The sequence below is a fragment of the Procambarus clarkii genome, chromosome 43, assembly GCF_040958095.1.
Source record: "Procambarus clarkii isolate CNS0578487 chromosome 43, FALCON_Pclarkii_2.0, whole genome shotgun sequence".
In the NCBI taxonomy this organism is placed as follows: Eukaryota; Metazoa; Arthropoda; class Malacostraca; order Decapoda; family Cambaridae; genus Procambarus; species Procambarus clarkii.
In genome coordinates, this window is record NC_091192.1 from 36,692,182 (window position 1) to 36,716,029 (window position 23,848).

General features: G+C 44.5%; 1 protein-coding gene across 1 annotated transcript in view; it reads right to left on the reverse strand.

Moving 5' to 3' along the window:
• Positions 1-4,248: 4,248 nt before the first annotated feature.
• LOC123750114 (replication factor C subunit 3-like) overlaps positions 4,249-23,848 on the reverse strand; it is a 33,814-nt gene continuing 14,214 nt past the window's right edge. Inside the window, exons 3-7 of the mRNA XM_069300271.1 lie at positions 22,247-22,412; positions 20,726-20,925; positions 14,545-14,663; positions 6,579-6,747; positions 4,249-4,545 (exon numbers count right to left, since the gene is read on the reverse strand). Of these exons, the coding sequence (XP_069156372.1) occupies positions 4,357-4,545; positions 6,579-6,747; positions 14,545-14,663; positions 20,726-20,925; positions 22,247-22,412 (843 nt within the window). The 3' untranslated portion in view covers positions 4,249-4,356. The remainder of the gene's footprint in view (positions 4,546-6,578; positions 6,748-14,544; positions 14,664-20,725; positions 20,926-22,246; positions 22,413-23,848) is intronic.

Sequence of the window (23,848 nt, forward strand, 5' to 3'; positions counted from 1 at the left end):
GCACGCATCCTTCCGTAATGTCACTAGCAGGCCACGCCCAGCACCAGTATCCACACCATCCCTGGCAGCGGAAGCCACCACCCCCCCCACTGCAGAGAGTCCCCTGGTGGAGAAGGAACAGAAGGCACGCCCGAGACACGGGCACCAGCAGTAGCAGGCACATGGACCTCCGCCACCACTAACTGCGGAAACATTGACGCATCCGGATCCACACTGTCAACACCCGAAGACCCACAGTCACTGAAGTCACCAACATCGGCCCAGGCAGAAGACGAACGCCGGGAACGTTTGGGCTCCGGCCGGATATCGTCAGAGCTGAAAGTGGACCCAGAAACACGGGTACCACTAGCCGGACGAATCGACGCCCGACACAGAACAGCAGCAGCCTCTACCACAGGGGGAACCGGGCCACACACAGCAGGAGGCTCCGCAGCCATCCCAGCACCCAGCAGAGCCGGGATCCAAAGCGAGGACACAGGGCCAGGCGCAGCAGCCGAAGACGAGGGAGAAGACGATGATGCCTCACAGTGAGCACCAGGAAGGCCCACGGGAGCAGTGGGGACAGTGACAGGAGCAGGTAAACCATCCAACGGCACTGCAATACCCGGAGGAGTGTCTGCAACAACCGAAGGAATGTCGGGTGACACAGGGCGAGCTGCATCAGCTAACGGGACGCTCACCTCCTCATCCCCGGAGTCCTCCTCCAGAGGAAGCGGCGGGAAATCCTCCTCCCGGAACAAGTTGACGGGAGCAACCGGAGCCGCAGTGCACCCGGCAGCCTGATGGCCCAACAGGCCACACCGGAAACAAGTACGGGGTTGCCGGGCATAATACACCCGCACGTAGTACCCTAAAAGTCGGACAGAGGATGCAATGTCTGACCTCAGGCGCATCCCGAGGGTACGAATGTTGGTCTTCACACCCGTATACTTTCCAAAAGACAGCGTGTGCATCTGCACACTTACGACCGTGCCAAACCTCTGGAAGAAACGCTGGAGGAGGGTCTCAGGAAACTCCATGGGGGCCCCATAAACACTCACATATGTCATGGCACTGCTACGATCCAAAATGGCCACAGATCTGGTGCCATCCTGCAGCTGCAAAGTACGTCCCTCGTACCATCGGAGAAAGTCACGGTACGCTGCTTCTCCCACAAACTTGATGACCACACAGTGAGCTATCACCAGCTCAACACCGTAGATTTCTAGAACCAGGATATGGAGCATGTCACACATGACCATCTCCACAATAAGATATCCCGCACGGCCAGTAAACTCCAAACCCACGGAGTTTACCCTCACAACAGGGGGAAGATGGCCGCCCATTGCAAAAGCACCACGGCCACACCAACCAGGAACAGCAGGGAGGGTAGACACACGCACACCCCCTGGCGATGAAAGTGGCAAACATTCCAACTATCAGAGAGGCCAGGCGACACGTCCGCACCTCACGGCAGCTAGAGCGCAACTCCCACGCTTTGCGTAATAGTGGCTTTAGGCATTGTATGTACTAGCTTTATCTATAAATCCATCAATGTTTGTATCACACCTTGTATGTATGTACTTTCCCTGAATAAACATTTGAATTTAAATTTGAAAGAGCATCTGCAATCTTAAGGTCATGTCCTCTGATTTGCTGACACACTGGATAACACTAATAACTAAACCACAAGTGTCTAATGGGTGCTTATACCCAATACCGTAGGTATACAGTGGTTTTAGAGATGCTCAGAACACAGCCTCTGGCCACCCACCTGGTGCTCAGAACACGGCCTCTGGCCACCCACCTGGAGCTCAGAACACGGCCTCTGGCCACCCATCTGGTGCTCAAAACACGGCCTCTGGCCACCCACCTGGTGCTCAGAACACGGCCTCTGGCCACCCACCTGGTGCTCAGAACACGGTCTATTTTGTAAATCTGTTACTCAAATTGAGAGGAACATTCAGATAAATCCTTTTGATTTAGAGGTGATCAGTAAACTGAGTACAATTTGTCCATAAATGCTTTAAAATTATTAATTCCATGAACTTCTCTCACTGCATCATCTACTGCAAGTTCTAATCTGTGATTAAGACAGTGTCAGATTATTATATCTGGGTAAAGTTCCTTGAGAATTGTTGCAATGCCAGATTTGACACCCAGCATGACACTTGCCCCATCACTAGCAAATGCTACAAGGTTCTGTTTCAAATATAAGTCCTCAACCCCATGATAATTGAGACAGCACAATAGATGCCCAGCAATAGTTGCTACTTTCTGATCAGGTAGTTCAATTAGATCTAAGAACATGAAATGGGGATTACCTTCCTTATCACTTTCATATTTCAAGTAAACTCTCAAGGTTGTTTTCAATGCTCAGGTTTGTTGGTGCATCAATGAGAACAGAAATTTTGCCATTTATCTGCTTGATATGCTGGCAAATGTTATTTTTCATATTATTGGGTATGTGATTAATTATCTCCGTGGTACTAGTGCAGGAATGCAGTCCCATTCCAAATGTCAACACCATTTTGTTTTTGTAATTCCAGTAAGCCAGAGTGATGAGAGTTTGGTCTGGCATTCTGAGCTAAATATGCAGAACACAAAATGGAACAAGTTGTCTTCAGATGCAAAGCATTCATGGCTTCATACAATTTTCCAAGAGCATCTTCACTAGCAACATTTTCAACACAAAGCAGCAGTGAGCTTCCCATAGTTTATGATCAACAATTTTTTTGAAACTTCAAGTGTGTACTTCGCTCTGCTACATTACAGGATACTCGGTATATCTACCACTCATTTGATAGTCTTAAACTCTTAGAAGTGAAACGTGTTATATTGCTTATGATTGCACATACTTTACACCAAAGTTTATCTTTCCTGACGTCTAACCATGGATAGGTTTCCTTTTTTTCTTCAGTCCAAATACCTCAGCAGGGATACGTCAGACTTCAATGCACCATTACTTTCTGAATTGCACATGTATCCAGTTTGAATATTTGAACTAGAAGCAGTCAAAACACAACTTATGCCACTTTCAGTGTTATCATTATCAGTCTCTTGTACGTTATTCTTCTTACACTCCTCATTTTATCTACGAAAGAAATCAACATTGTTTGCTTAGAAGCCATGATGAGGGTGTTTGTGAGAAAAAATGCTTCTGTATTAGAGAGAAATCCAGGGACCACCAGCCACCACTTTACTAACACCACTGAAACACAAAAGCAGGGTTGCCAACTCAGTATTTCACACAATACTAGAACCACCCCCAAAAAGCACTAAATTATGTAAATTTGTGTGTAGCAGTTTTGTCGTTTTACCTGCCTATCTTGAGATGAAGTTATCTTCAGACGATTTCGGGGCTTAGTGTCCCCGCGGCCTGGTCCTCGACTAGGCCTCCACCCCCAGGAAGCAGCCCGTAGCAGCTGTCTAACTCCCAGGTGCCTATTTACTGCTAGATAACAGGGACATCAAGGTGAAAGAAACATTTTGCCCATTTGCCTCCGCCTCCACCGGGGATCGACCCCAAAACCTCAGGACTACGAATCCAAAGCGCTGTCCACCCAGCTGTCAGGAAGTATTTGTCTAATGAATTAGACACCTGTCTAATGAACTGATGCTAAAGCCATGAACAATATCGCTAAATATTCGTATCCAAAACAGTAGGTTGGCAAATTTGTCTCATATCTTTTGTCTGGCATAAATGGACAGGAAGCATTCACATGTGTCGGGTATTATGTTTCCAGATTCATACAGTACAATTCAGCCTGTTTGCTTTTTGTGTGTATAAATATTTAAATATTATTGAATCTCTAAAAAAAAAGAAATATCATAACATTATTAACCTATTAGTTATGTAATACTAATATTTTCCTGCCACAGTTAATTAACTTCACCCACAAGCCATCCTCTCTCCCTTTCACCCATTCCATCATCCACTTGCAGAGGTGCCGGAGCGGTGCTCTGGCGAGCTCCAGCAGCACTGCTTCACTGGTACCTCCTCTCCTGCTTAGACCTTACAGAAAATATAACCTCTGGTCTCATTTTAGAAAAATCTCTTTTAGGTTCTTGTTACCACATTTTGATATTTATTAGAATGATAATCATGCCAGCTACTTAATTCATTATTTTGTAATGTAAGATTATGAAAGGCATGAACTCTTCACAGTCAATTGTCTTCTTTTGGTCTACTATTGAAGAAAGAAACTTACACCTAATTAGTTCAGGAAAGTTACAATACTAAGGCAGTGAGTAATCAAGCAAACCTCAAAAATTTAATGGTCAAAAATATATTTAAACAATTATAAAATAATTCAGCTAATCTGAAGACAACACAATACACTTCAGCACTGGAAACTTCTATTTTATGTTTGCTTCCTAAAACATGGCAGACATGCTCTCCTCCAAGAACTTTTTATAAATTGCCATAAAGGAAGCAATAAAGGCTTCTATGTGGTATATGGCCTTGGAGCCCAGGTTGAGGCGGTGCTCGTGGTATGCCGCTAATCGAGTAACTTCACATTTCAACTCTCCGTCGCAGTTCCTCACCAGCTCCTTCAACAGACCCTGGAAATATTTCAAGAATCATTATGATCAGTAATTACATTTGAGAAATAATGCTCACATAAGGTGACCAATATAATGCTTCTTATAATGGCTAGCACTTTCTCCTGATAATTACCTTACCTTAACCTTTAACAGCTCAACTACTTAAGTCTTACATCATCATGCACATGACGTGAACAAATCACACATGGTGATTCAAGCATAGGAGGTAATCACAGATAGCAACTAGTTAAGAGTTAGTTGTAAGAGTATTGTCAGGTTGATGGATGGTAATGTAACATTATGAGGTACTCTCTTCACCAATACTGAATGTTAGTTTTAACAGTAATGTTCACAACAGATACGTTGAATGCCAGCAATGTTTATCTATCTATAACTCTGGTACTTGATTCCATCTGTGGTACTTCTATAAAAGCCCCAAATTTTTCTTTAGTCTTATAGGGATAAGGAACTGCAATTTTATTTAATTATTTGTTTGTGTATCTGCACCAAATATATTATATGCTCTTTCCAATGGTATCTATCACCAAAAAATAAATAAAAGGAAATAAATCAATAAAACATTGTTAAGAGATTCCATGTTCTAATAAAAAATATTGTTAAAGTAACTTAATACCAGGGGTATAAATATACCCAAGACATTCAATATAATTATTAATACTCTACTGTACAACCAAAAGGAATGCAGTAATTGCAAAAAAAAGTTTTTCATGGGGCAACCCCCCTCAGTAGCTGCATGGAGCATAGCTCAAGTAGGGTGCCAGTACCACACAGCCCGCGGTGTAATGGCAACCACAGTTGTGTCCCAGCTGAAAGGTCCCCGAGTTTGATTCCTGTGCCAGGACAGTAGCACTTGGGCAACGTTTCCTTTCACCTGATGTCTTTGCTCATCTAACACTAAAATAGGTGAGAAAATCAACTGAAGCTTCGAGATGACACAAACCCGCAACCAAAGCACTCCTGGTCACTCGCCTTACCACTGTACCACACTGACTTATTAGGTAAAAGTTATACAACCAGGATTCCACTGAAATCTCTTAAACACTGGAGGTTTCTACTGAAGCCAGCCCAAGCCTCAAGACTTCCAGAGGTTTGAGTGGAATCTCGGTAATATAACTTTTACCAAGTCGGGGTGGTACAGTGGTAAGGTGAGCTGATATATATCACGTTAGTGTGATTTCATGGTATATTTGAATAAAATAGGCATCGTGAAGGTAGGCAAGTGTTATGGGTTTCACCCTGGTGAAGGTCAGTGATCAGGGCAATCCTCACTCTCCTCACTCGTTGAATCACCATCATCTGCTGTCTCTGTATCTAAATTATCACTATTGAAATCACTGTTCCATTCTTCCCCCTCAACATCTGACACAATATAGGAGAATGCTTGAACTAAACCTGGGATTTTTATTGGTGTAAGCTTCACTCTGCTAAATTTCTTGTAAAGCATACTTATCTTATCCTCTTTGATTGATTTCTCCGCTCTTTTCGTTGTGGAACTGCTCTGCCCTTGACCCTGATCCATCGTGTAATGTATATAAAGTGTTGAAACAACACGGGAACAAATATAAATGCCGCTAATAGCAGAGATCTACACAAGTTTGGGATGCGAGCGGGCAGCATGCTGGTCACAAGCGAGGTAAACAAAGGACTAGGCTGACCACGTGGCCTGACAACCCAGGATGCCATGCGGCATATGGAGGAAAGTGGGAAGACAATGGCGCTCATTTTGAAACCACCTAGAAGTTGATCAGATAAAAATTTAGTTTTTTACAAATATTTTAATACATGACGCGAGCCATTGTCAATCACTCAGAATCGGGAGAAAAATGAGTGTGCAACGGGTCGCGGCACCTGAGTGCAATAGTGTTAAACTATTACATAATACTGATGGGTAACTATAGGAAAATACCTCTGGATAGTAACGGACAGTAATGTTTACATGGACACCACTGTAAGCTGTTTAGTAACCAAATAATACACATATTAGACATTTGAAGAAATAACCAATTCCATTATCTAGTTTAACTTCCTACCTTGAAAATAACCTCTGGAGGTATACAATGTGTCAGGAGCTCGTATATTCTTTCCCGGACTTCTAGCAATCGATTAGGGCTCTGTTCCTCAACAATTTTGGCAGCAGTTCCTTGCAAGAACGTCTCCCAATCAGGGACACATATCTCCTGCTGGGCACTGAAGGGGTATCTGTAAAATATGTCAGCCATTATTATTTTGTTTACCAACAATTGACATAGCAATTGACAATTGATAGCAATTGACCCATCTTCCAGGATTGAGCTTGTAAATGCTTTAAACTAATATTTCATGTCTTAACAGAATTTTAGAAAAAATTAATTAATAAATAATTGAGGATTAAGTGTAATAAAACACATTCCTATGCATGACCAACTACAACCAACTCAGGGACTGAGTCTGCTCCAACTGTGCAGACTGGAATATCTTCCAGTTGAAAAGAACGGCAATACCGTAAAGGCCAACTAGCAAAAGACAAGCACCTGACTAGCAGACATGAGACACAACTGGGGGCTCACTGTTATGACCCCAGGTAGCCTGAAAAACGAGTCTACCTGCCTGAGAGTTATTCAACAAACTAGCCCCAAGTGAGAGGTCAAAGGAAATATAGATATGTGAATATATATGAAATACTTGGCAAGTGTTAATGAACAGTTTAAAAGCATGGGCAGAGGATAAATGTGTAAATAAGGACATGACATGAGATGTTGAGATTTTGTTGACAAGGAATGAGGCTCGCTGTGAATGTCTTGACCTCACTCGAGCAGCAGAGGTTGTGAGAGGAGGTTGCACTGTGTTTGTACTCCTGGCAGCAAAGGAGGAACCCCTAGTTGTGTGCCCCTACAAGAGGAGGGAGCCAGTCAGGCGTTTGTGTATGAAGCCTGAGGACGACTTAGTGCTCGAGTCAGGATTAGGAGAAGCCTGGTGAGGCATTCCTATAGCGATTTCGTGGGTGACCTGTGTCAGCGCCATGTCGAGCGTCATCGAGTGAACGCCCCGCATCAGATAAATTCTGTGGCAAGTCTATTTAACCAGCTGTTAATGAATGCCTGTGATTGATCGTGTGCCCAGCGATCATGGCAAGTGTTTATAGATACATTAGATGCGTTTTATTAAGGCAGTGAGCTGAAACAAGAGGGTAGAGATGGAGGAACGTCCTGGAGGGCGGAGTGACGTGTCCACCCTCTCCGGAGACCAGTGGCTGACTGAGTGAGGCGGCGGCGGCGGCTGCCAGCGAGGCAAAGCATGGAATTGCCCGAACGGGGAGTACCCCCTCGCAACATGTTAGAGTATATAAAGAGATGTCAAGTGAAGGAGAGTTATTTTGTGTGAATACATTTAATTATGTTTTAGTAGGAAAACATTTTTATTGGCATGGCAATGGAAATTGCAGGTTTGTTTGGGGGAAGAAGTTGATAGAACTTCGAGGCCAGGGAAGAAGTTGATGGAGCAAATTTCGAGGTGGAGAAGTGAAGGCTGAACTCTGTGGTAGACCATAACCCCATAGTGAGAAGTGGACCTGAAGCAGTGTGGAAGAGCAGTGAAGAGAAGTTTCACGTGTCTGTGGGATCAGCGGTGAAGCATCACTGGTGTTTGAGGAGAAATTCATTGTGTAGTAGTTTAGGAGGACTGCAGAAGAACCTTGTTGACAATTTTGGGTGAACCTAGAGTTATACATGATAGTGAGCCTCTAGGAGCAGACCAGAGGTTCATGGTGATCACACATGATGTATAAGAGGAGTGCTTGAATGCTTATTGGCATGTAAGGCGCAGTGGAAGGTAAGAGATTGATTTTTTTGTGTTGGGGAATATTTATGCAGATGTTTCTAGTGTCTCAGCCACAAGCTGTACTTTATATACTTTCAGGACTGATTGTGCGACATTGATGTAACAAGTCGTGTTACAGCCATTGGCCGAGTTTTATATATATTTTAGGACTGGTTGTACAATATTATTACAAAGAGATTTAACCCCACTTAGTGAGGGAGTAGTAAGTGGCACGTCAAGAGTTGAGCAGTCACTTGATATGGACGGCTGGTGAAGCCAGGATCTGGCCAACAAGTCTGGTCAACATGAAGCCAGGATATGGTATTGGATTGCTACCAGGTTGCAGCAGCTTAGTGTTGTATGCTATTGTTTTACTGTTCTTATTTCATGTACTGTACATGTTCTTTTGTTTATTAAATGTGTATTGTTGACTGGATTTTGTACTTGTCCTGGTGAGGCTTCCCAGAAAGCAGAGAGAGAGAGAGAAAAAAAAGGATCACAGCTGTGAACAGGGTGACAGAACGTACTAGTTGACAATAGGGGGATTGAGGAGATCAATCCAAACAAAGAGAGAGTGGGGAGTCACGGCGGCTCAAATAGGGTGTGTGCACAGGACAACGAGGCCAGTGTTAGAACCACACCCCTAGATATGTGACGCTGAACCCCTCTCCAAGACCATGAGGCGTACAGGGTGATCTCCTGAGAAAACTTTAAGAACTCCAGAGTTCATTGTTGGTCGACAGGCAGTAGCGGGAGTGTGGCTGCCAGGGTTGGTTGTCTGTTCCGGCAGATAGTGGTTGGGGAACGTTGTCCACCTGTACGCAAGTAACAGCCTGGTGCAGCAACTAGACCTCTTTTTGGAGGTTTAAGGTCCATTAGCCCCAAACCCCCTCAGGTCAGGACACCACATTACCACTTTCGTCCGGGGATGACGCAATGCTGCGTCATCCATTTACTGTCAGTAATCTCGGTGATGACGCAATGCTGCGTCGTCCACTAAAATAATTGCCAAAAATCAGGTTTTTATCCGATTTTTTGGGGACTGTTTGGTAAGTGTCAACAAGCCGAATGCAATCTGTGACTACAATACAAACATGAAAGGTGTTGATCACTTTGACCAAATGATCAAATATTATCACTTCATAAGGAAAACTCACAAATGGACGAAGAAAATGACCTATTTTGTGCAAATGGCTATCTACAATGCTTATGTGATGTACAACTACTACACAAAAAATACTAAATTATAATACTAAATATACTAAAATACTAAATACTAAACATTTGTGGGCAGGAATTGGGAGTGTAGCTGGAAGGCGTGTGGGCGCTCACTCACGGTTACGTGGCCCGTCTTCAACTCATCGGCGGGTGGAGCGTGACCAGGTTTTTTATTTTATATGCTAATATTCATCTAGAGAATTCTATTGTGAACCCATTGATACCAAAATGAAAGACCTAGGACGAAAATTAAGGTGACCAGAGTGAAAAGAGTGAACACATTTTATCGCTTTTGCGCGCTCCTGGGTAACTCGTTCGCACTTTCTCTGTTTGCTGCGGGTAATTAGCCAGGCTTTTGGAGTTTATATGCATTTAGTGCTGTAGAGAATTCTATTGCAAACACAATGATACCAAATTTAATCTCGTAGGGCGAGAATTGAGGTGACAAAGTTGAAGAGAGTATACACTTTTCAGAATTAACGCGCGCTCCCGTGAAATGCTGGGACCCAAATCGCATAGTTGAGGGGTGACGCGCTGGGTACGCTAAAGTGTTAAGTGTACTGTACCACAGTGGTCTATGTTCAACTCTCAATTGATGAAGTGATGATTCTGGGTTCAATTTTCAGGTGGGACAAATGGTTAGGTACATTTCCTTTTACCCGATGCCTCTATTTACCTAACAGTTACCCTGGAGTTAGCCAACTGTTGAGGGTTGCATCCTGGGGAAGCCTGTAGTTGTACCTTAGGGGCACCTTGATACAAACACAACACGAGAATTTTTAACCAGCCATCAAGGAAGACCAGTACCCTGACCCTGGCAATGAAGCTCCCAGAGTACCACTCACCTCAGCTGGCTGGTACTCTCATAGTCCAGGCACCATCATCAACCTCAAAGGTAGAACCCAAAAGTAAAACTGTGGTGTCCCATTCAACACCCAACTCAATCACTAAACTGAAGGTAAAAAGACAGATGCTGCTTGATACCTGCTTGATGGGGTTCTGGGAGTTCTTCTACTCCCCAAGACCGGCCCGAGGCCAAGCTCGACTTGTAAGAGTTTGGTCCACCAGGCTGTTGCTTGGAGCGGCCCGCAGGCCCACATACCCACCACAGCCCGGCTGATCCAGAACTTCTCTTAGAAAACAGTCCAGTTTTCTCTTGAAGATGTCCACGGTTGTTCCGGCAATATTTCTTATAGTCGCTAGGAGGACGTTGAACAACCGTGGACCTCTGATGTTTATACAGTGCTCTCTGATTGTGCCTATGGCACCTCTGCTCTTCACTGGTTCAATCTTGCATTTTCTTCTATATCGTTCACTCCAGTATGTTGTTATTTTACTGTGTAGATTTGGGACCTGGCCCTCCAGTATTTTCCATGTGTATATTATTTGGTATCTCTCTCGTCTCCTTTCTAGAGAGTACATCTGGAGAGCTTTGAGACGATCCCAATAATTTAGGTTTTTTATCTCGTCTATGCGTGCCATATATGTTCTCTGTATTCCCTTAATTCCAGCAATCTCTCCTGCTCTGAAGGGGGAAGTGCGTACTGAGCAGTACTCAAGACAGGACAACACAAGTGACTTGAAGAGTACAACCATTGTGATGGGATCCCTGGATTTGAAAGTTCTCGTAATCCATCCGATCATTTTTCTGGCTGACGCGATATTTGCTTGGTTATGCTCCCTTGTTAGGTTATGTTAGATCGTCAGACATCATTACAGGGTATTCCCAAATCCTTGACATGCTGTTTTTCTACTATGGGAAGATTCGATTGTGTTTTGTACCCTGTATTATGTTTCAGATCCTTATTTTTGCCGTACCTGAGTACCTGAAATTTATCACTGTTAAACATCATGTTATTTTCTGCTGCCCAATCTAAAACTTTGTTGACATCTGCTTGTAGTTTTTCAATGTCTTCAGCAGAGGTAATTTTCATGCTGATTTTTGTGTCATCTGCAAAGGACGACATGTAGCTGTGGCGTGTATTTTTGTCTATATCAGATATGAGAATAAGGAACAGTAGTGGTGCAAGGACTGTACCTTGAGATACAGAGCTTTTAACATCGCTTGGACTCGATTTTATCTGATTGACTGTTACTCTTTGTGTTCTGTTCGACAGAAAATTGAGTACCCAGTGTCCTACATTTCCAGTTATTCCCATTGACCTCATTTTGTGAGCTATCACCCCATGGTCACATTTGTCGAATGCCTTTGCAAAGTCTGTGTATACAACATCTGCATTTTGCTTTTCTTCTAGGGCTTCTGTGATTTTGTCATAGTGGTTGAGTAACTGTGACAGACAGGATCTTCCTGCTCTAAATCCATGTTGTCCTGGATTGTGCAATTTATTGTTTTCCATAAAACTAGAAATCTGATTCCTAATCACTCTTTCAAACACTTATTATGTGTGATGTGTGTGCAACTGGCCTATAATTTTTTGCCAAGGCTTTACTCCCCCTCCTTGTGCAACAGAGCTATATCTGTAGATTTAAGTGCAGCTGGTATCTTCCCTGTATCCAGGCTCTTTCTCCATATTACGCTGAATGCTTTCGCTACTGGTACTTTACTTTTCTTTATGAATATTGAATTCCATGAGTCAGGCCCAGGAGCTGAGTGCATAGGCATATTGTCAATTTCTCTTTCAAAGTCTTCCAAGTTTGTGGTACTGTAATATCCGTTATATTATCTGCAGCTTGAATGTCATTCATAAAGAAGCTGTCTGGGTCATCAACTTTCATGTTGTTTATTGGTGTGCTAAACATAGCCTCATACTGGCTTCTTAGAATTTCACTAATCTCTTTGTTGTCCTCTGTGTACGTACCTTCATTTGTAATTAAAGGTCCAATACTGGTCGAGGTTTTGGATTTTGATTTTGCGTATGTGAAAAAATATTTCGGATTTTTCCTTATCTCTTGTATAGCTTTCTGTTCCAATTCCATTTCCTCAGACTCTCATGATCGCTTCAACGTTTGTTCTATTTCTTCGATCTCCCTGCTTCAGCTTATTTTCCTTGCTTGTGATAGTTGTGTCTGCCGAAGCATTTCCATTATTTTTTCCTTCTCCTGTACAGTCGTCTGCGTTCTCTTTCTAGAGTGGTCCTCTTTCTGCCCCTCCTCACAGGCACGTGCTTCAAGCAGACCTTGTAAGCTTCAGCTGTCAGTTGAGCTATTCCCTGTGTGGGAGTTTTGTTGCTTAAGACCATCTCCCATTGAATGGTTGCAAGGTCTGCATTTATTTTTTCCCAGGCAATCCTCTTATTGTTGAAATTGAATTGAATTGAATATTCCTTCTCGCTTGTTGGGTCTCTTAGACCTACTACCGTTATTTATGCTAGTTCGCACTTCAATGAGCTTATGGTCTGAGTATGAAGTATCTGAGATTGTGATGTCTCTGATTAGTTCATCATTGTTTGTGAATAACAAGTCTAGTGTGTTTTCGCTCCTAGTTGGTTCTGTAATCTGTTGATTGAGCGAGAATTTGTCACAGAATCTCAAAAGTTCTCTGACCTGTAGTTGGTTATTTCCCGGGTCATTCCCTGCTATGATATTTGTGTTTGCCATTCTCCATCTTAGACTCGGCAAATTGAAATCTCCAAGGAAGATAATATCTGGAGCTGGGTTTGCTAGGTTATCAAGTATGTTCTCTATTTTGTGCATCTGCTCTGTGAATTCCTCAACCGTTGTATCTGGTGGTTTATATATTAGAATAATAATTAGGTTTAGTTTCTCTACCTTAATTCCAAGTACCTCTACCACCTCATTAGTTGAGTTTAGTAGTTCTGTGCATACCAGGTCCTCTTTAATATACAGACCTACTCCACCATTTGACCTAGTTTTTCTATCACAGCTATATAAATTATAATTTGGAATCCAGATTTCACCATCCATGTAATCTTTTGTATGAGTTTCGTGAATGCCTCAAATATGAGTTTGACTCTAATAGGAGGCCATTTATGAACTTAACTTTATTTCTTGACTTTGGCTTTAAACCTTGAATGTTTGCAAATATGAATGATTGTCCATATTGTGTGTCACTTCTGGAAGGTTTTGGTAGTTCTCCCTCCTCTCTACCCTGACCCAGGGTGTGTTGTTGTGGCAATGGTTTGTGGTGTGGCAGTGGCAATGCTACTGGTATCCTCCAAAGTCAGCAATATAAACTAAAACTAGCTTGTAAAATCTTGTGTACTTGGGAAATGGTGAGCATCTGGATTACTGTACTGGAATGAGCTTTGTAAGAATTAGGGGTGAACCAGGGATAAAGAAATTCCTTCTTAGCCACAGGAAACAAGCAGAACAACAACTGTAAGGGAATCAACAGGTGATGCAGCAACATGACTGCAAATACAAAGAAAACAACTCATGAGTTGAAGGGTAATGATGAATTTCTGCCAAACATGTTTGGAGTTTCTATTCAACAGAGTGCAATGCTCACAAATTAGCAGGTGCCTGATAGGCCATCACCTGAGGGAAGTTCAGTCAACACAAATATCCAGTGAAGAAATAAACCAGCGTTGAATGTAACGAAACGCCATTTTCTGGGCGAGCCCTGGCGGCTCCCTGGAGCTATCGGACTGATATTAGCTGTGTTAATCTGGGGGCTTCAGTCAATTGGAATTCTGCCTACTGAGGACCACGAGCCAGAACCTGGCACCCTCAGAGAAGGGCAGGGAGCAATGGTGTAAGGAAACCCCACTGTTTTTTGGAGTATTCCATGTCTGTCATGGAATAATGAGCCCATGAGACCCAGCAACCCTAGGAGCAGCCCTGCATGAGCTCTTGTCTGTAAGTCACAAGCAGCAGTCAGACACAAAATAAACACTCAAATTCCAACTAACAAAATGTTTCATTTAAATTATCACCATGCAGAGCATCCCTGATCTCACAAATATATACCAGTGAGGGCAACAGTGGTAAAGTGAGGTGAGCATGGCATAGTATAACAAAAATATTAAGAAAATATTACCACAAACTAGGTTACCCACTTACTGTTGCACTTTACAGGCCTCGCACATCAGCAGGGCACGTCGTAGGTTACGGTTGGACTTTTCAGCAATTTTTTTGGCTAATTCTAGAGGAAGAGAAAGTCCCTCCTTTTTGCAAACACTCTGAAATTTTCAAATATTTTTTTGCTTTAAAATTTACATATACAGTAACTATTTCGTAATAAATGATTGAAAATGAGGTCATAACAATACTACACTCTTAGTTTCTGGGGAAGACTTGTAAGCTTTGATGACCAAGAAGAGCCCTGGAGGCAATACAGTAACAAACTTCATAAGGGTATTCTTCAATCATCCTAAATAATTATTCCCAAACCAGAGCAAGCAAGGCACGTATGATTTTTGGCTATGAGTGATTTATTAAGACAAACTTGGTTCTTCAACTGCTTCTCATTAAAATAAGCAAGATTTAAAAAAACAAAAAAACCAGCGTTGAATGTAATGAAACGCCATTTTCTGGGCGAGACCCGGATGCTCCCCGGAGCTAATTGGGCTGATATGAATGTATTAGACCCCCTGGCATAAGTCAGTGTGCATGGAGTTCTAGGGATACCAGGGACCATGAGCCAGAACCTGGCCCCCCTCAGAAAGGCACAAGGAGCAATGGCCTCTAGAAACCCCCCATGTGGTTGGAAGTATTTTATGTCTGCCATCGACAGGGTCAGGCACCCAGAAAGGTAAGCGCCCCAAAACAGACCCCTATTCTGGTTAAAATATTGCTACTGAAAGCTGAACTAGTGGACAGAACTCCCCAAATGAAAACGAGCAAATGAGCATGACGTCACCACGTCACCGCGCAGCTGTCTGTGCACCCCCCCCCCTCCCTTCGAGTGGGAAGGGGGAGCCCCAGTTCCCCCTCGCTAGCTATCCACACCCCAGTTCTGAGGCTGGATGTCAAAACACGCAAAAAACTGCAGACTGCAGACTGGAGGGAGGGAGGGTTGCTGGGGAGCCTCCGGGTCTCACCCAGAAAATGGCGTTTCATTACATTCAACTCTGGTTTTCTGGGGGATCCCCATTGGCTCCCCGGAGCTACTTACCCAAAGATAACACAAGAGGGACATACCAGAGAGGTGGTCGCCACTCACTCCTCAACGCAAAGGCAAGACAACTGGCCGCAACTGCCAACCCAATGCGACTCATGCCCGACCAGGGACAGAAACAATGACTAGGTAGTGAGCAGCCAGAAACCTGTTCGACCTCCAAAAAACCCCATGCCTGAATGTTAACCCAAGACATGCTACCGAAGATAGCAGCAAACATACGAACGGCGTGGGCACGAGGATAGACCGCAGGCTGGCTGAACCAAATAACCTGTGGATGATCTGGGAGACCTGAACCCGGAATAGGGAAGAAGGGAAATCGGGTCAATCCAAAGCGCATCCGCGGCCACTGAGGCTGTGGCATGCAGGTAATGGCGGAGAGCCACAACCGGACACAACATATGATGCACCCCCGGCCTAACCAACCAAACATCACCCAAGGACCCCTCCGGAAAGCAGCAGTCTCCTCCTTCGCCAGAAAAGAAGGAGACGGCTGCAAACGAACAAACCTACCACCAGGACCAAAAGTACAGAAACCCCTGCGCCGGAAGGAGAGTATGAAGCTCCCCGACCTGATCCTCAGAGGTCAATGTCAACAGCGAAAAAGAGAGCCTTGGAAAAACAGTCCTGAACCAAAGGGGCAACCACAAACCGAGAAGAGAGAAAGGAGAGCACCCAGTCCAACAACTAGGACAGTTCAGGCGGCGCATGAGCAGGTCAGAGGTGAAACAACACACGAGACAGCTTGAGGAACGGAGAAGTAACATCCATCCCAAACGCAAGCTGCAGCAGCTCTGCCAGCAACGCACGATACGAGGCGACAGAATTCGGCATAAAATGACGGTCCTGAAACAAACCACAAAAGGAAAGACAGGACAACCCGAACCGAGACAGAAGTAAGCCTACGGAGGGACAAGAAACAATGGAAGGACCACCAGGAAACTGCATACTGCCGCCGAGACGAAGCACGCAAGTGGGACACCATTGTCCCACCTGAGCCATTGAAACTGCGCCAACCGAGAAAACTCTTTTTGATTTTTCCGTACCCATTCTAAATGTGTGCGAGGTTAGTTGTGTATGAAATGGACTCTTAAGACCCTCAGTGAGAGGCAGCCATCTTGGAAAAAATTCCCAGAATGCCCTAGGGCTGCTGGCTGGGTTAGTACTGAATGAGCAACCATGGGTGGCGCACTCGCCTCTGGCTCCCAAACACCTGTCCGATGCGGTGTTGAAAGATAACGCTCTGTCGGTGAAATTCAAACCTTATTGTTTGAAAAACATAAGGGTCATAATATTGGTGAAGCTAGGCGCAATAAGGACAGTACCTATGAGGACGATACAGCGAGCATATCAGTTGTAGCTCTGAGCGTCACCCTTGCAATCCTATGCTATCTCCAATTTATTTAGATGATACGCATGATGATGAATCGTTTTCTGCATTCAATGATGATGCATCTGATACAAGTGGCATAGATAATGGTTGTGTTTTCCATAGATATTTTCAAGAATACCCGAATCTCTTCCTGACTGATGGACACTCTTTGAGGCTAGCTGAATCTCTTTCTGACTGATGGACACTCTTTGAAGCAAGCTGGATCTCTTCCTGTGTGGGACCATACAAAGCGATCTTTTCAAGACTACCTTACAAATTGATCTTTTCCTATAATCTTTTCAATACTACCTTACGCTTTACAAGCTTGGTTACATACAACCTACAAGTACTAAAGCCAAGGGTGTACATGAGTGCGTTATTTGCAAGCACACAGAATGAAGAAACAGGAAGCAAAAATTTATCTGTACCTGGTGCAACGAAAGCGAAGTCGCGCTGTGCACCATGGACTACTTCGTTGATTATTACTCACTTCCGAAGTACTGAGTGTGTAATACAGTGTGTTACTGTGTAGTGTGTGAAACTGTATATATTGTAATTTTAGTGAATTTTTAACAAGTAATATGCGACAATAAACATTTATTGTGGACACATTACTGACACATGTATCACAGTTCCATGGAACATTATGAATGTTCTACTGTATACATAATGTAAAGGAAACAAATATGCATCATATACGATAAAAAAGACAAATAAAACCGCATTGGAAAAACATAGAACAAATAATTGAAAATATATCTGTGGCAACACCCGGTGCTTGAATGGCGCGCACGACCGTGTCTGGGTGATTCATGCACAGGCGACCAGGCCCTGATGACATCACAGCGCACCTTGTCCACGTCCCTACAGCCAAAGTGGAATTTGGTATTTATTTTTACATAAACATGTTCAGGGAAGGACATTTATCATTTTACAAAGAAAAATGAATTTTTTGGGAACACTTTATTTCATGCACACGGGGGGAATTTCACAATAAACTCGGCACAGCACGGTGGTTAATGAAACCACCTGATCACCAAACAATTGGTGATAGACCCGCGTCAAAAGACCAGACGCGAAGACTCGTGGAGATGATCGAACCAGTTACGTAACGGACAGGTCCAATCTGCTGAAAGATGTTGAGCTGCGGGAAGACCCTCGGGTTCAGACACCGAGCAAGCAACGCCTGAAACCAAGGCTGGGCAGGCCACCAAGGAGCCAAGAGGACTACTCTCCCTTGGTAAGTCTCAAAGCGAGCTAGGACCTGGAGCAACAGCTGAACCAGGATGAAGAGGTACAGGTAACCCCACCTCAACCAGTCCATCCGCAAGGCATCGACCTTAAGAACTCAGCAGACGAGTCACCATTCGGAGCAGTCCGAATGGAGCTGGACTGTCGATCCGCGAGCGACCCGAACCCTTCAAAGCACCATCCACAACGCCGCAAACTCCCGCACCTCGCTGTGGACCCAACGGAAGGACAGACCCCACCGCCCCTGGCTGGCCTGGTGAGCACTGGTCACATAGCCCCAGCCACGAGTCCGTGAACACATTGGGCGAGGGGCGAGAATAGGTGCCAAGGCACTGAACCCCGAAAAAACCCGAAGAGGAGGCCAGCAACGCAGCAACTGATGCAAGGCCCCCGGAAGCTGAACCCAGCGATCGTGAGGGAGGCAGAAGGGACATCCCCGAATGACCAAGACCAGCTGATGAAGCCAAACCCGTGTGTGTGAAAATCAGGTAGACCATCATGGCAAAGATCAGGCTCCTGCACAAACCCTCGAGCAACCTCCGCCTGACCCGGGAGCCACCCAGAACAGGTGAAGGAGGGACTGCAGATAAAGCAGAGCCTTCCGTGGGAGAGACAAGGAAGCAGAATGAGTGTCCCACACAAGTCCCAGCCAAGACCGAACCTGAGAGGGAACCAGGTAAGACTTCTGCCAGTCCACCAGGAACCCGAACCCGGTTACCTGGGAAAGAACCAAATCCCTCGCAATTGTCTGCCCTGTTGAGCAGACACGCAGATCAACTGGGAGCCCACACCAGCCTGTCGTCGAGGTAGGCCAGAACTTGAACCCCTAAAGAAGCAGACAGACCACTACAACCCGGGTAAGGCATGTGAAAACGCGAAGAGCCAGATTCAAGCTGAAAGAAAGACAAAAAAAGCGAGAACCCCGACGCCCTGCAACAAAACCGAGCCAGTCCCTGAACCCTGGATGAATCGGGACGAGCCAATACGTGTCCCTGAGGTCCAGGGACACCATCCAAGCGCCCAGCTCCAAAAGGAAGTGGACCTGGGACAGAGTAATCATCCAAAAGTAGGGGACAATAAATCCATGGGTTCAGACAGGACAAGTCTAGAATGAACCTGAGATCCTCAGTCGCATTTCGGAACCGGAAACAGGCAGGAAACCCACCGGAGGGACGAGGTCGTTTCAACCATGCCCAAGCAATCCCACTCCGAGACGACCCGACAAAGCGCAGGAGAAGAGGCCTGCCCCGCCAACCCCAGAACCTCCTGAAGGAACAGGGGCCACCCAATGCCATCGCAGGCCGCATGAATTGACCCAAAAGGCTCACAAATTGTGGGACCAGGCGAGAGCAAATGGCATGAGCCTCCCCCCTCCCTCATAGCCCCATCAATGAGATGAACCGTGAAAGGGCTTCACGGTTCATGGGGTGTGGGTGTATGTGTGGAGGGTGTCAGGTGTGGGCTTGGTGGGTGTGTGTGTGGTGGGTGACTGATGAGTGGGTGGTGGGTGACTGGGGTATGGATAGTCGGCACAGGGGTCTGGGGCTCCCCTTTCCTCTCCCTACCTCGGTGACATCATGTTCGTTTGCTCGTTTTTATTTGGGAAGTTCTGTCCAATAGTTCGGCTTTCAGTAGCAATATTTTAACCAGAATAGGGGTTTGTTTTGGGGCGATTACCTTTCTGGGTGCCTGACCCAGTTGATGGCAGACATGTAATGCTTCCAACCACACGGGGGTTTCTATAGGCCATTGCTCCTCGTGCTTCTCTGAGGGGGAGCCAGGTTCTGGCTTGTGGTTCCCGGTAGGCCTAGAACTCTATGCGCATTAATTGATGCCAGGGTCTAATACATTCATATCAGCCCAGTTAGCTCCGGGGAGCTGATGGGGCTCCCCCCACCCCCCAGAAAAACAGCATTGAATGTAATGAAACATCAATTTCTGGATGGACCCTGGTGGCTCCCTGAAGCTACTAACAGTGATAATGTATCATCGGCTAGATCACAACAGCTGCATAATTCTATAGTCCTACCGGGAACCAGTGCCAGAACCTGGCCCCACTCGGAGGTGCAGTGGTTATAAAGTTTGTAGTTATGTATATGAAAGACATCTTTTTAGTATCTTTAATCTTCTTTTCCTACCCATATTGTTCTCATTCCTCTAGGCTTTAACCCTTTGCCCTATTAATGTGTTAAATGGAGTAATGACACTGAAATTCCGGTCTTGCACGATCTCATGAAATGTCTCGGGATATTTGTCAGCACCAGATGTGTTAACCTGCTTTCTCTCCCTGCTTACTGTTATCTGCTTAATACCAGGATGACTTAAGGAAATTCACTGCCTTCTGCATGAATGGCCATCTTGCCACATCCCTTCCCCCCCCCCCTCCCGTCCACCTCTGCCTGTACCATTTCAATACTCCATCATCAACACACTTTAATTTAGCCTTATTTGCTCTCTTCATTTTTTTGTACACTACAACTATAAACATAATAATATCTAACCTGAAGCACTTGGGCCACAGTCTCGGAGGATGGCGCAGCAACTCTCACGCCTAAGCACCGACTGCGGATGGCTGGAATCACCTTGGATGTAGAATTGGCACAGAGAATCAAACGGCAAGTAGTCATATATTTCTCCATTGTCCGACGAAGGGCATGCTGGGCATCTTTGGTCAGCTTATCAACTTCCGTCAAGACCACCACTAGAGGAGAGATCTTAATTTATTGTGTGCAACACAAGAAAACCAGAACAAACGAGTCTGCTAAGGTAACCTGTAGTACTCAAATCATTTGTCAATTACTCAATTCATATTCTGTACAGTTAAAGCATAGTTGTCCAAAAATTATCTATCCACACTTCCAATTCCCAATAATAAATACCATAAAAACAGTTCAACATAAGTCAAGTACGAAATGGGCATTTCTTGCCTCTGTTTAAGCCCAATCGTGATACATGTGACAATCTTGCCATTCACTTTGGAAAAATTAATCAAACTGTGAAATATTCATGACAGCAACGTAGACAATCTACAATTTGCTTACTGTATATAAATACTGGTACAGTAATTTATATCAGAAATATGATTTATACTACATTTTTATTAAAGAGTTTACCTGAGAAAAATATTCAGTAATGTCTTGAAATACAGAACAGTCCAGTAATTTCAACACACTATAATTACAGTAAATTATAATTATTATGCATTACAGCACAACCTCAAGTAATACTGAATAATGAATAGAGGTCATATTTAAACTAGAATAATTATATGAATAGAGGTGATATTTAAACTAGAACAATTATATGAATAGAGGTGATATTTAAACTAGAACAATTATATGAATAGAGGTGATATTTAAACCTAGATTAATTATATGTACTTAATAACTATCTCAATGACACACTGCAAACAGTTGGGCTATGTGGAGGCTGGCAGGAGAGAGAGCTCAGAGAGTGTCTTCCCACGGTAATAGGAATAAGTGCGACACAGTTATACACAGGCCCTGTTGGGAGGTCAACAGGAAGAAATAGGTGAGCAAACGGAATGGGTGAGGAATGGTGGAAACATCAGTGTTCCTCTAGACAACACTGGGGGAATGGGTGAGGAATGGGGGAAACATCAGTGTTCCTCTAGACAACACTGGAGATGGGTGAGGAATGGTGGAAACATCAGTGTTCCTCTAGACAACACTGGGGGGATGGGTGAGGAATGGTGGAAACATCAGTGTTTCTCTAGACAACACTGGGGGGATGGGTGAGGAATGGTGGAAACATCAGTGTTTCTCTAGACAACACTGGGGGGATGGGTGAGGAATGGTGGAAACATCAGTGTTCCTCCAGTTTACACAAGGATGGGTGACTGCTCTATCTACAAAAATCTAAAAAAATAAGTGCAAATACTAGCTAAGCAAATACTGTACAGAAAAGGTTGGGAATGACACGAAGGAGATTTAAGGACCCTGTATTCAAATCCAGTAGTAAAATGTTTGGCTGGGAGTACTTTGCTTTGTGGGAAAGTGTACCTTTAAATTCTCGTTGGCCACTGGTGTCCAGCTGCTGTGCAGACGCTACAGTTTTAATGAGTTCTTGAATCACAACTCGGTCATAGAAGCCAACATCGCTGGGATTTACTTCTAAGTGGTAGTTGCTGGCAATAGTTACAATTTCCAACTTCTTTTTGGAGGGACTCTGATGGAAAAAACCAGCATTGAATGTAATGAAACGTCAATTTCTGGTTGAGCCCCGGTGACTGCCTGAAGCTATCTTGCTGAGATGGCTCCCAACTACAATACTAGATCACATCAGTCGTGAAGTTCAGTTTACCCTACCGGGAACCAGACCTAGAATTTAGAGTTGGTGACACTCCATCACCTCTAGGCTCTAGCTTTCCCACTGGGAAAAGCACCCAGAAATCCAGCGAACCAATGAAGATCACTCTTGGGTTTAAAAGAGACCGAAGCCTCACAATCCCACTGACTGAACTCCCCCATCAACGTAAACAAAGGATTGCATCTTTTAAAACATGTACTTGTTCGCTCCACCCCTCCCATTCACTCAGGGAGGGAGGGGAGCCAGGGCTCATGCTGTTCAGTAGCTGTAGCAATAGATTTTGGAAAAGATGAACACTCAAAGCACCCCAAACCAACTACCTGGAAAGGAGGGAAAAATCAGGGAGCCACTGGGACTCACTCACAAATTACCATTTTCTTACATTTAATGCTAGTTTTCTGGAGGGAACCCCTTGTGCCTCCCTGAAGTTAATTACCCATGGAGAAGAAAAATAAGTACTCAACAGGGAGGAAAGGACCAAGGAAACAGGATCCACATACAAAGCACCCGAAGCAGAATTGGTGGCATGAAGGTAGTGACAGAGAGCTGCCACCAGGCATAGCACATGATGCACCCCCAACCTAACCAATCAAGCACTGATAACCAAAGGACCCATCAGGCTGACTGGCTGACTCATTCTTTGCCAGAAAAGGTGGCGCTGGAGGCAAATGAACAAAGCGTCCAACCAGCGCCAAAAGAACAAAAACCCAGCCACTGGAGGAGAGCATGAAGCTCCCTGAGCATAGAACCAGAAGCAAGCACCAACACAAAGAGAACCTTAATAAATGAAATCTGGACACCGTAAATCTAGAAGAAAGAAGTGAGAACGTGGTCCAAAGATCAAGTGGACTCGAGGTACATATGCAGGTCGGAGGTGAAACCACGTTAAAGAAAATTTATGAAACGGCACCAAGGACGTATCAACGCTTAATGCAAGCAGCAGTGGCTCCACCAGCCCTGCATGATATGAGGCAACAGTACAGTATTTAGCATGATGTGCCAAGCAACATACAACCAAGAAAGGAACAAACGAACCACACACTCAGAAATCAAAGAGCAATGACAAATAAAAAGGAAGTGGAGAAAAAGAGTGCCAAGAAACCTCATACTGCCACCGAGAAGACAACTGCAGTTGAGACACCATCAAAGTAGTCACCTGCTTACCATAAAGATGATGATAAAGATGCATAAAAAATAACAGACGCAAAGGGCCATGGAGGTCAAACCACCGAGGTACGTCACTAGGCGGATCTTCTGAAAGAGACGGAGTTGCAGAAAAATGCCTGGGTTCAGAC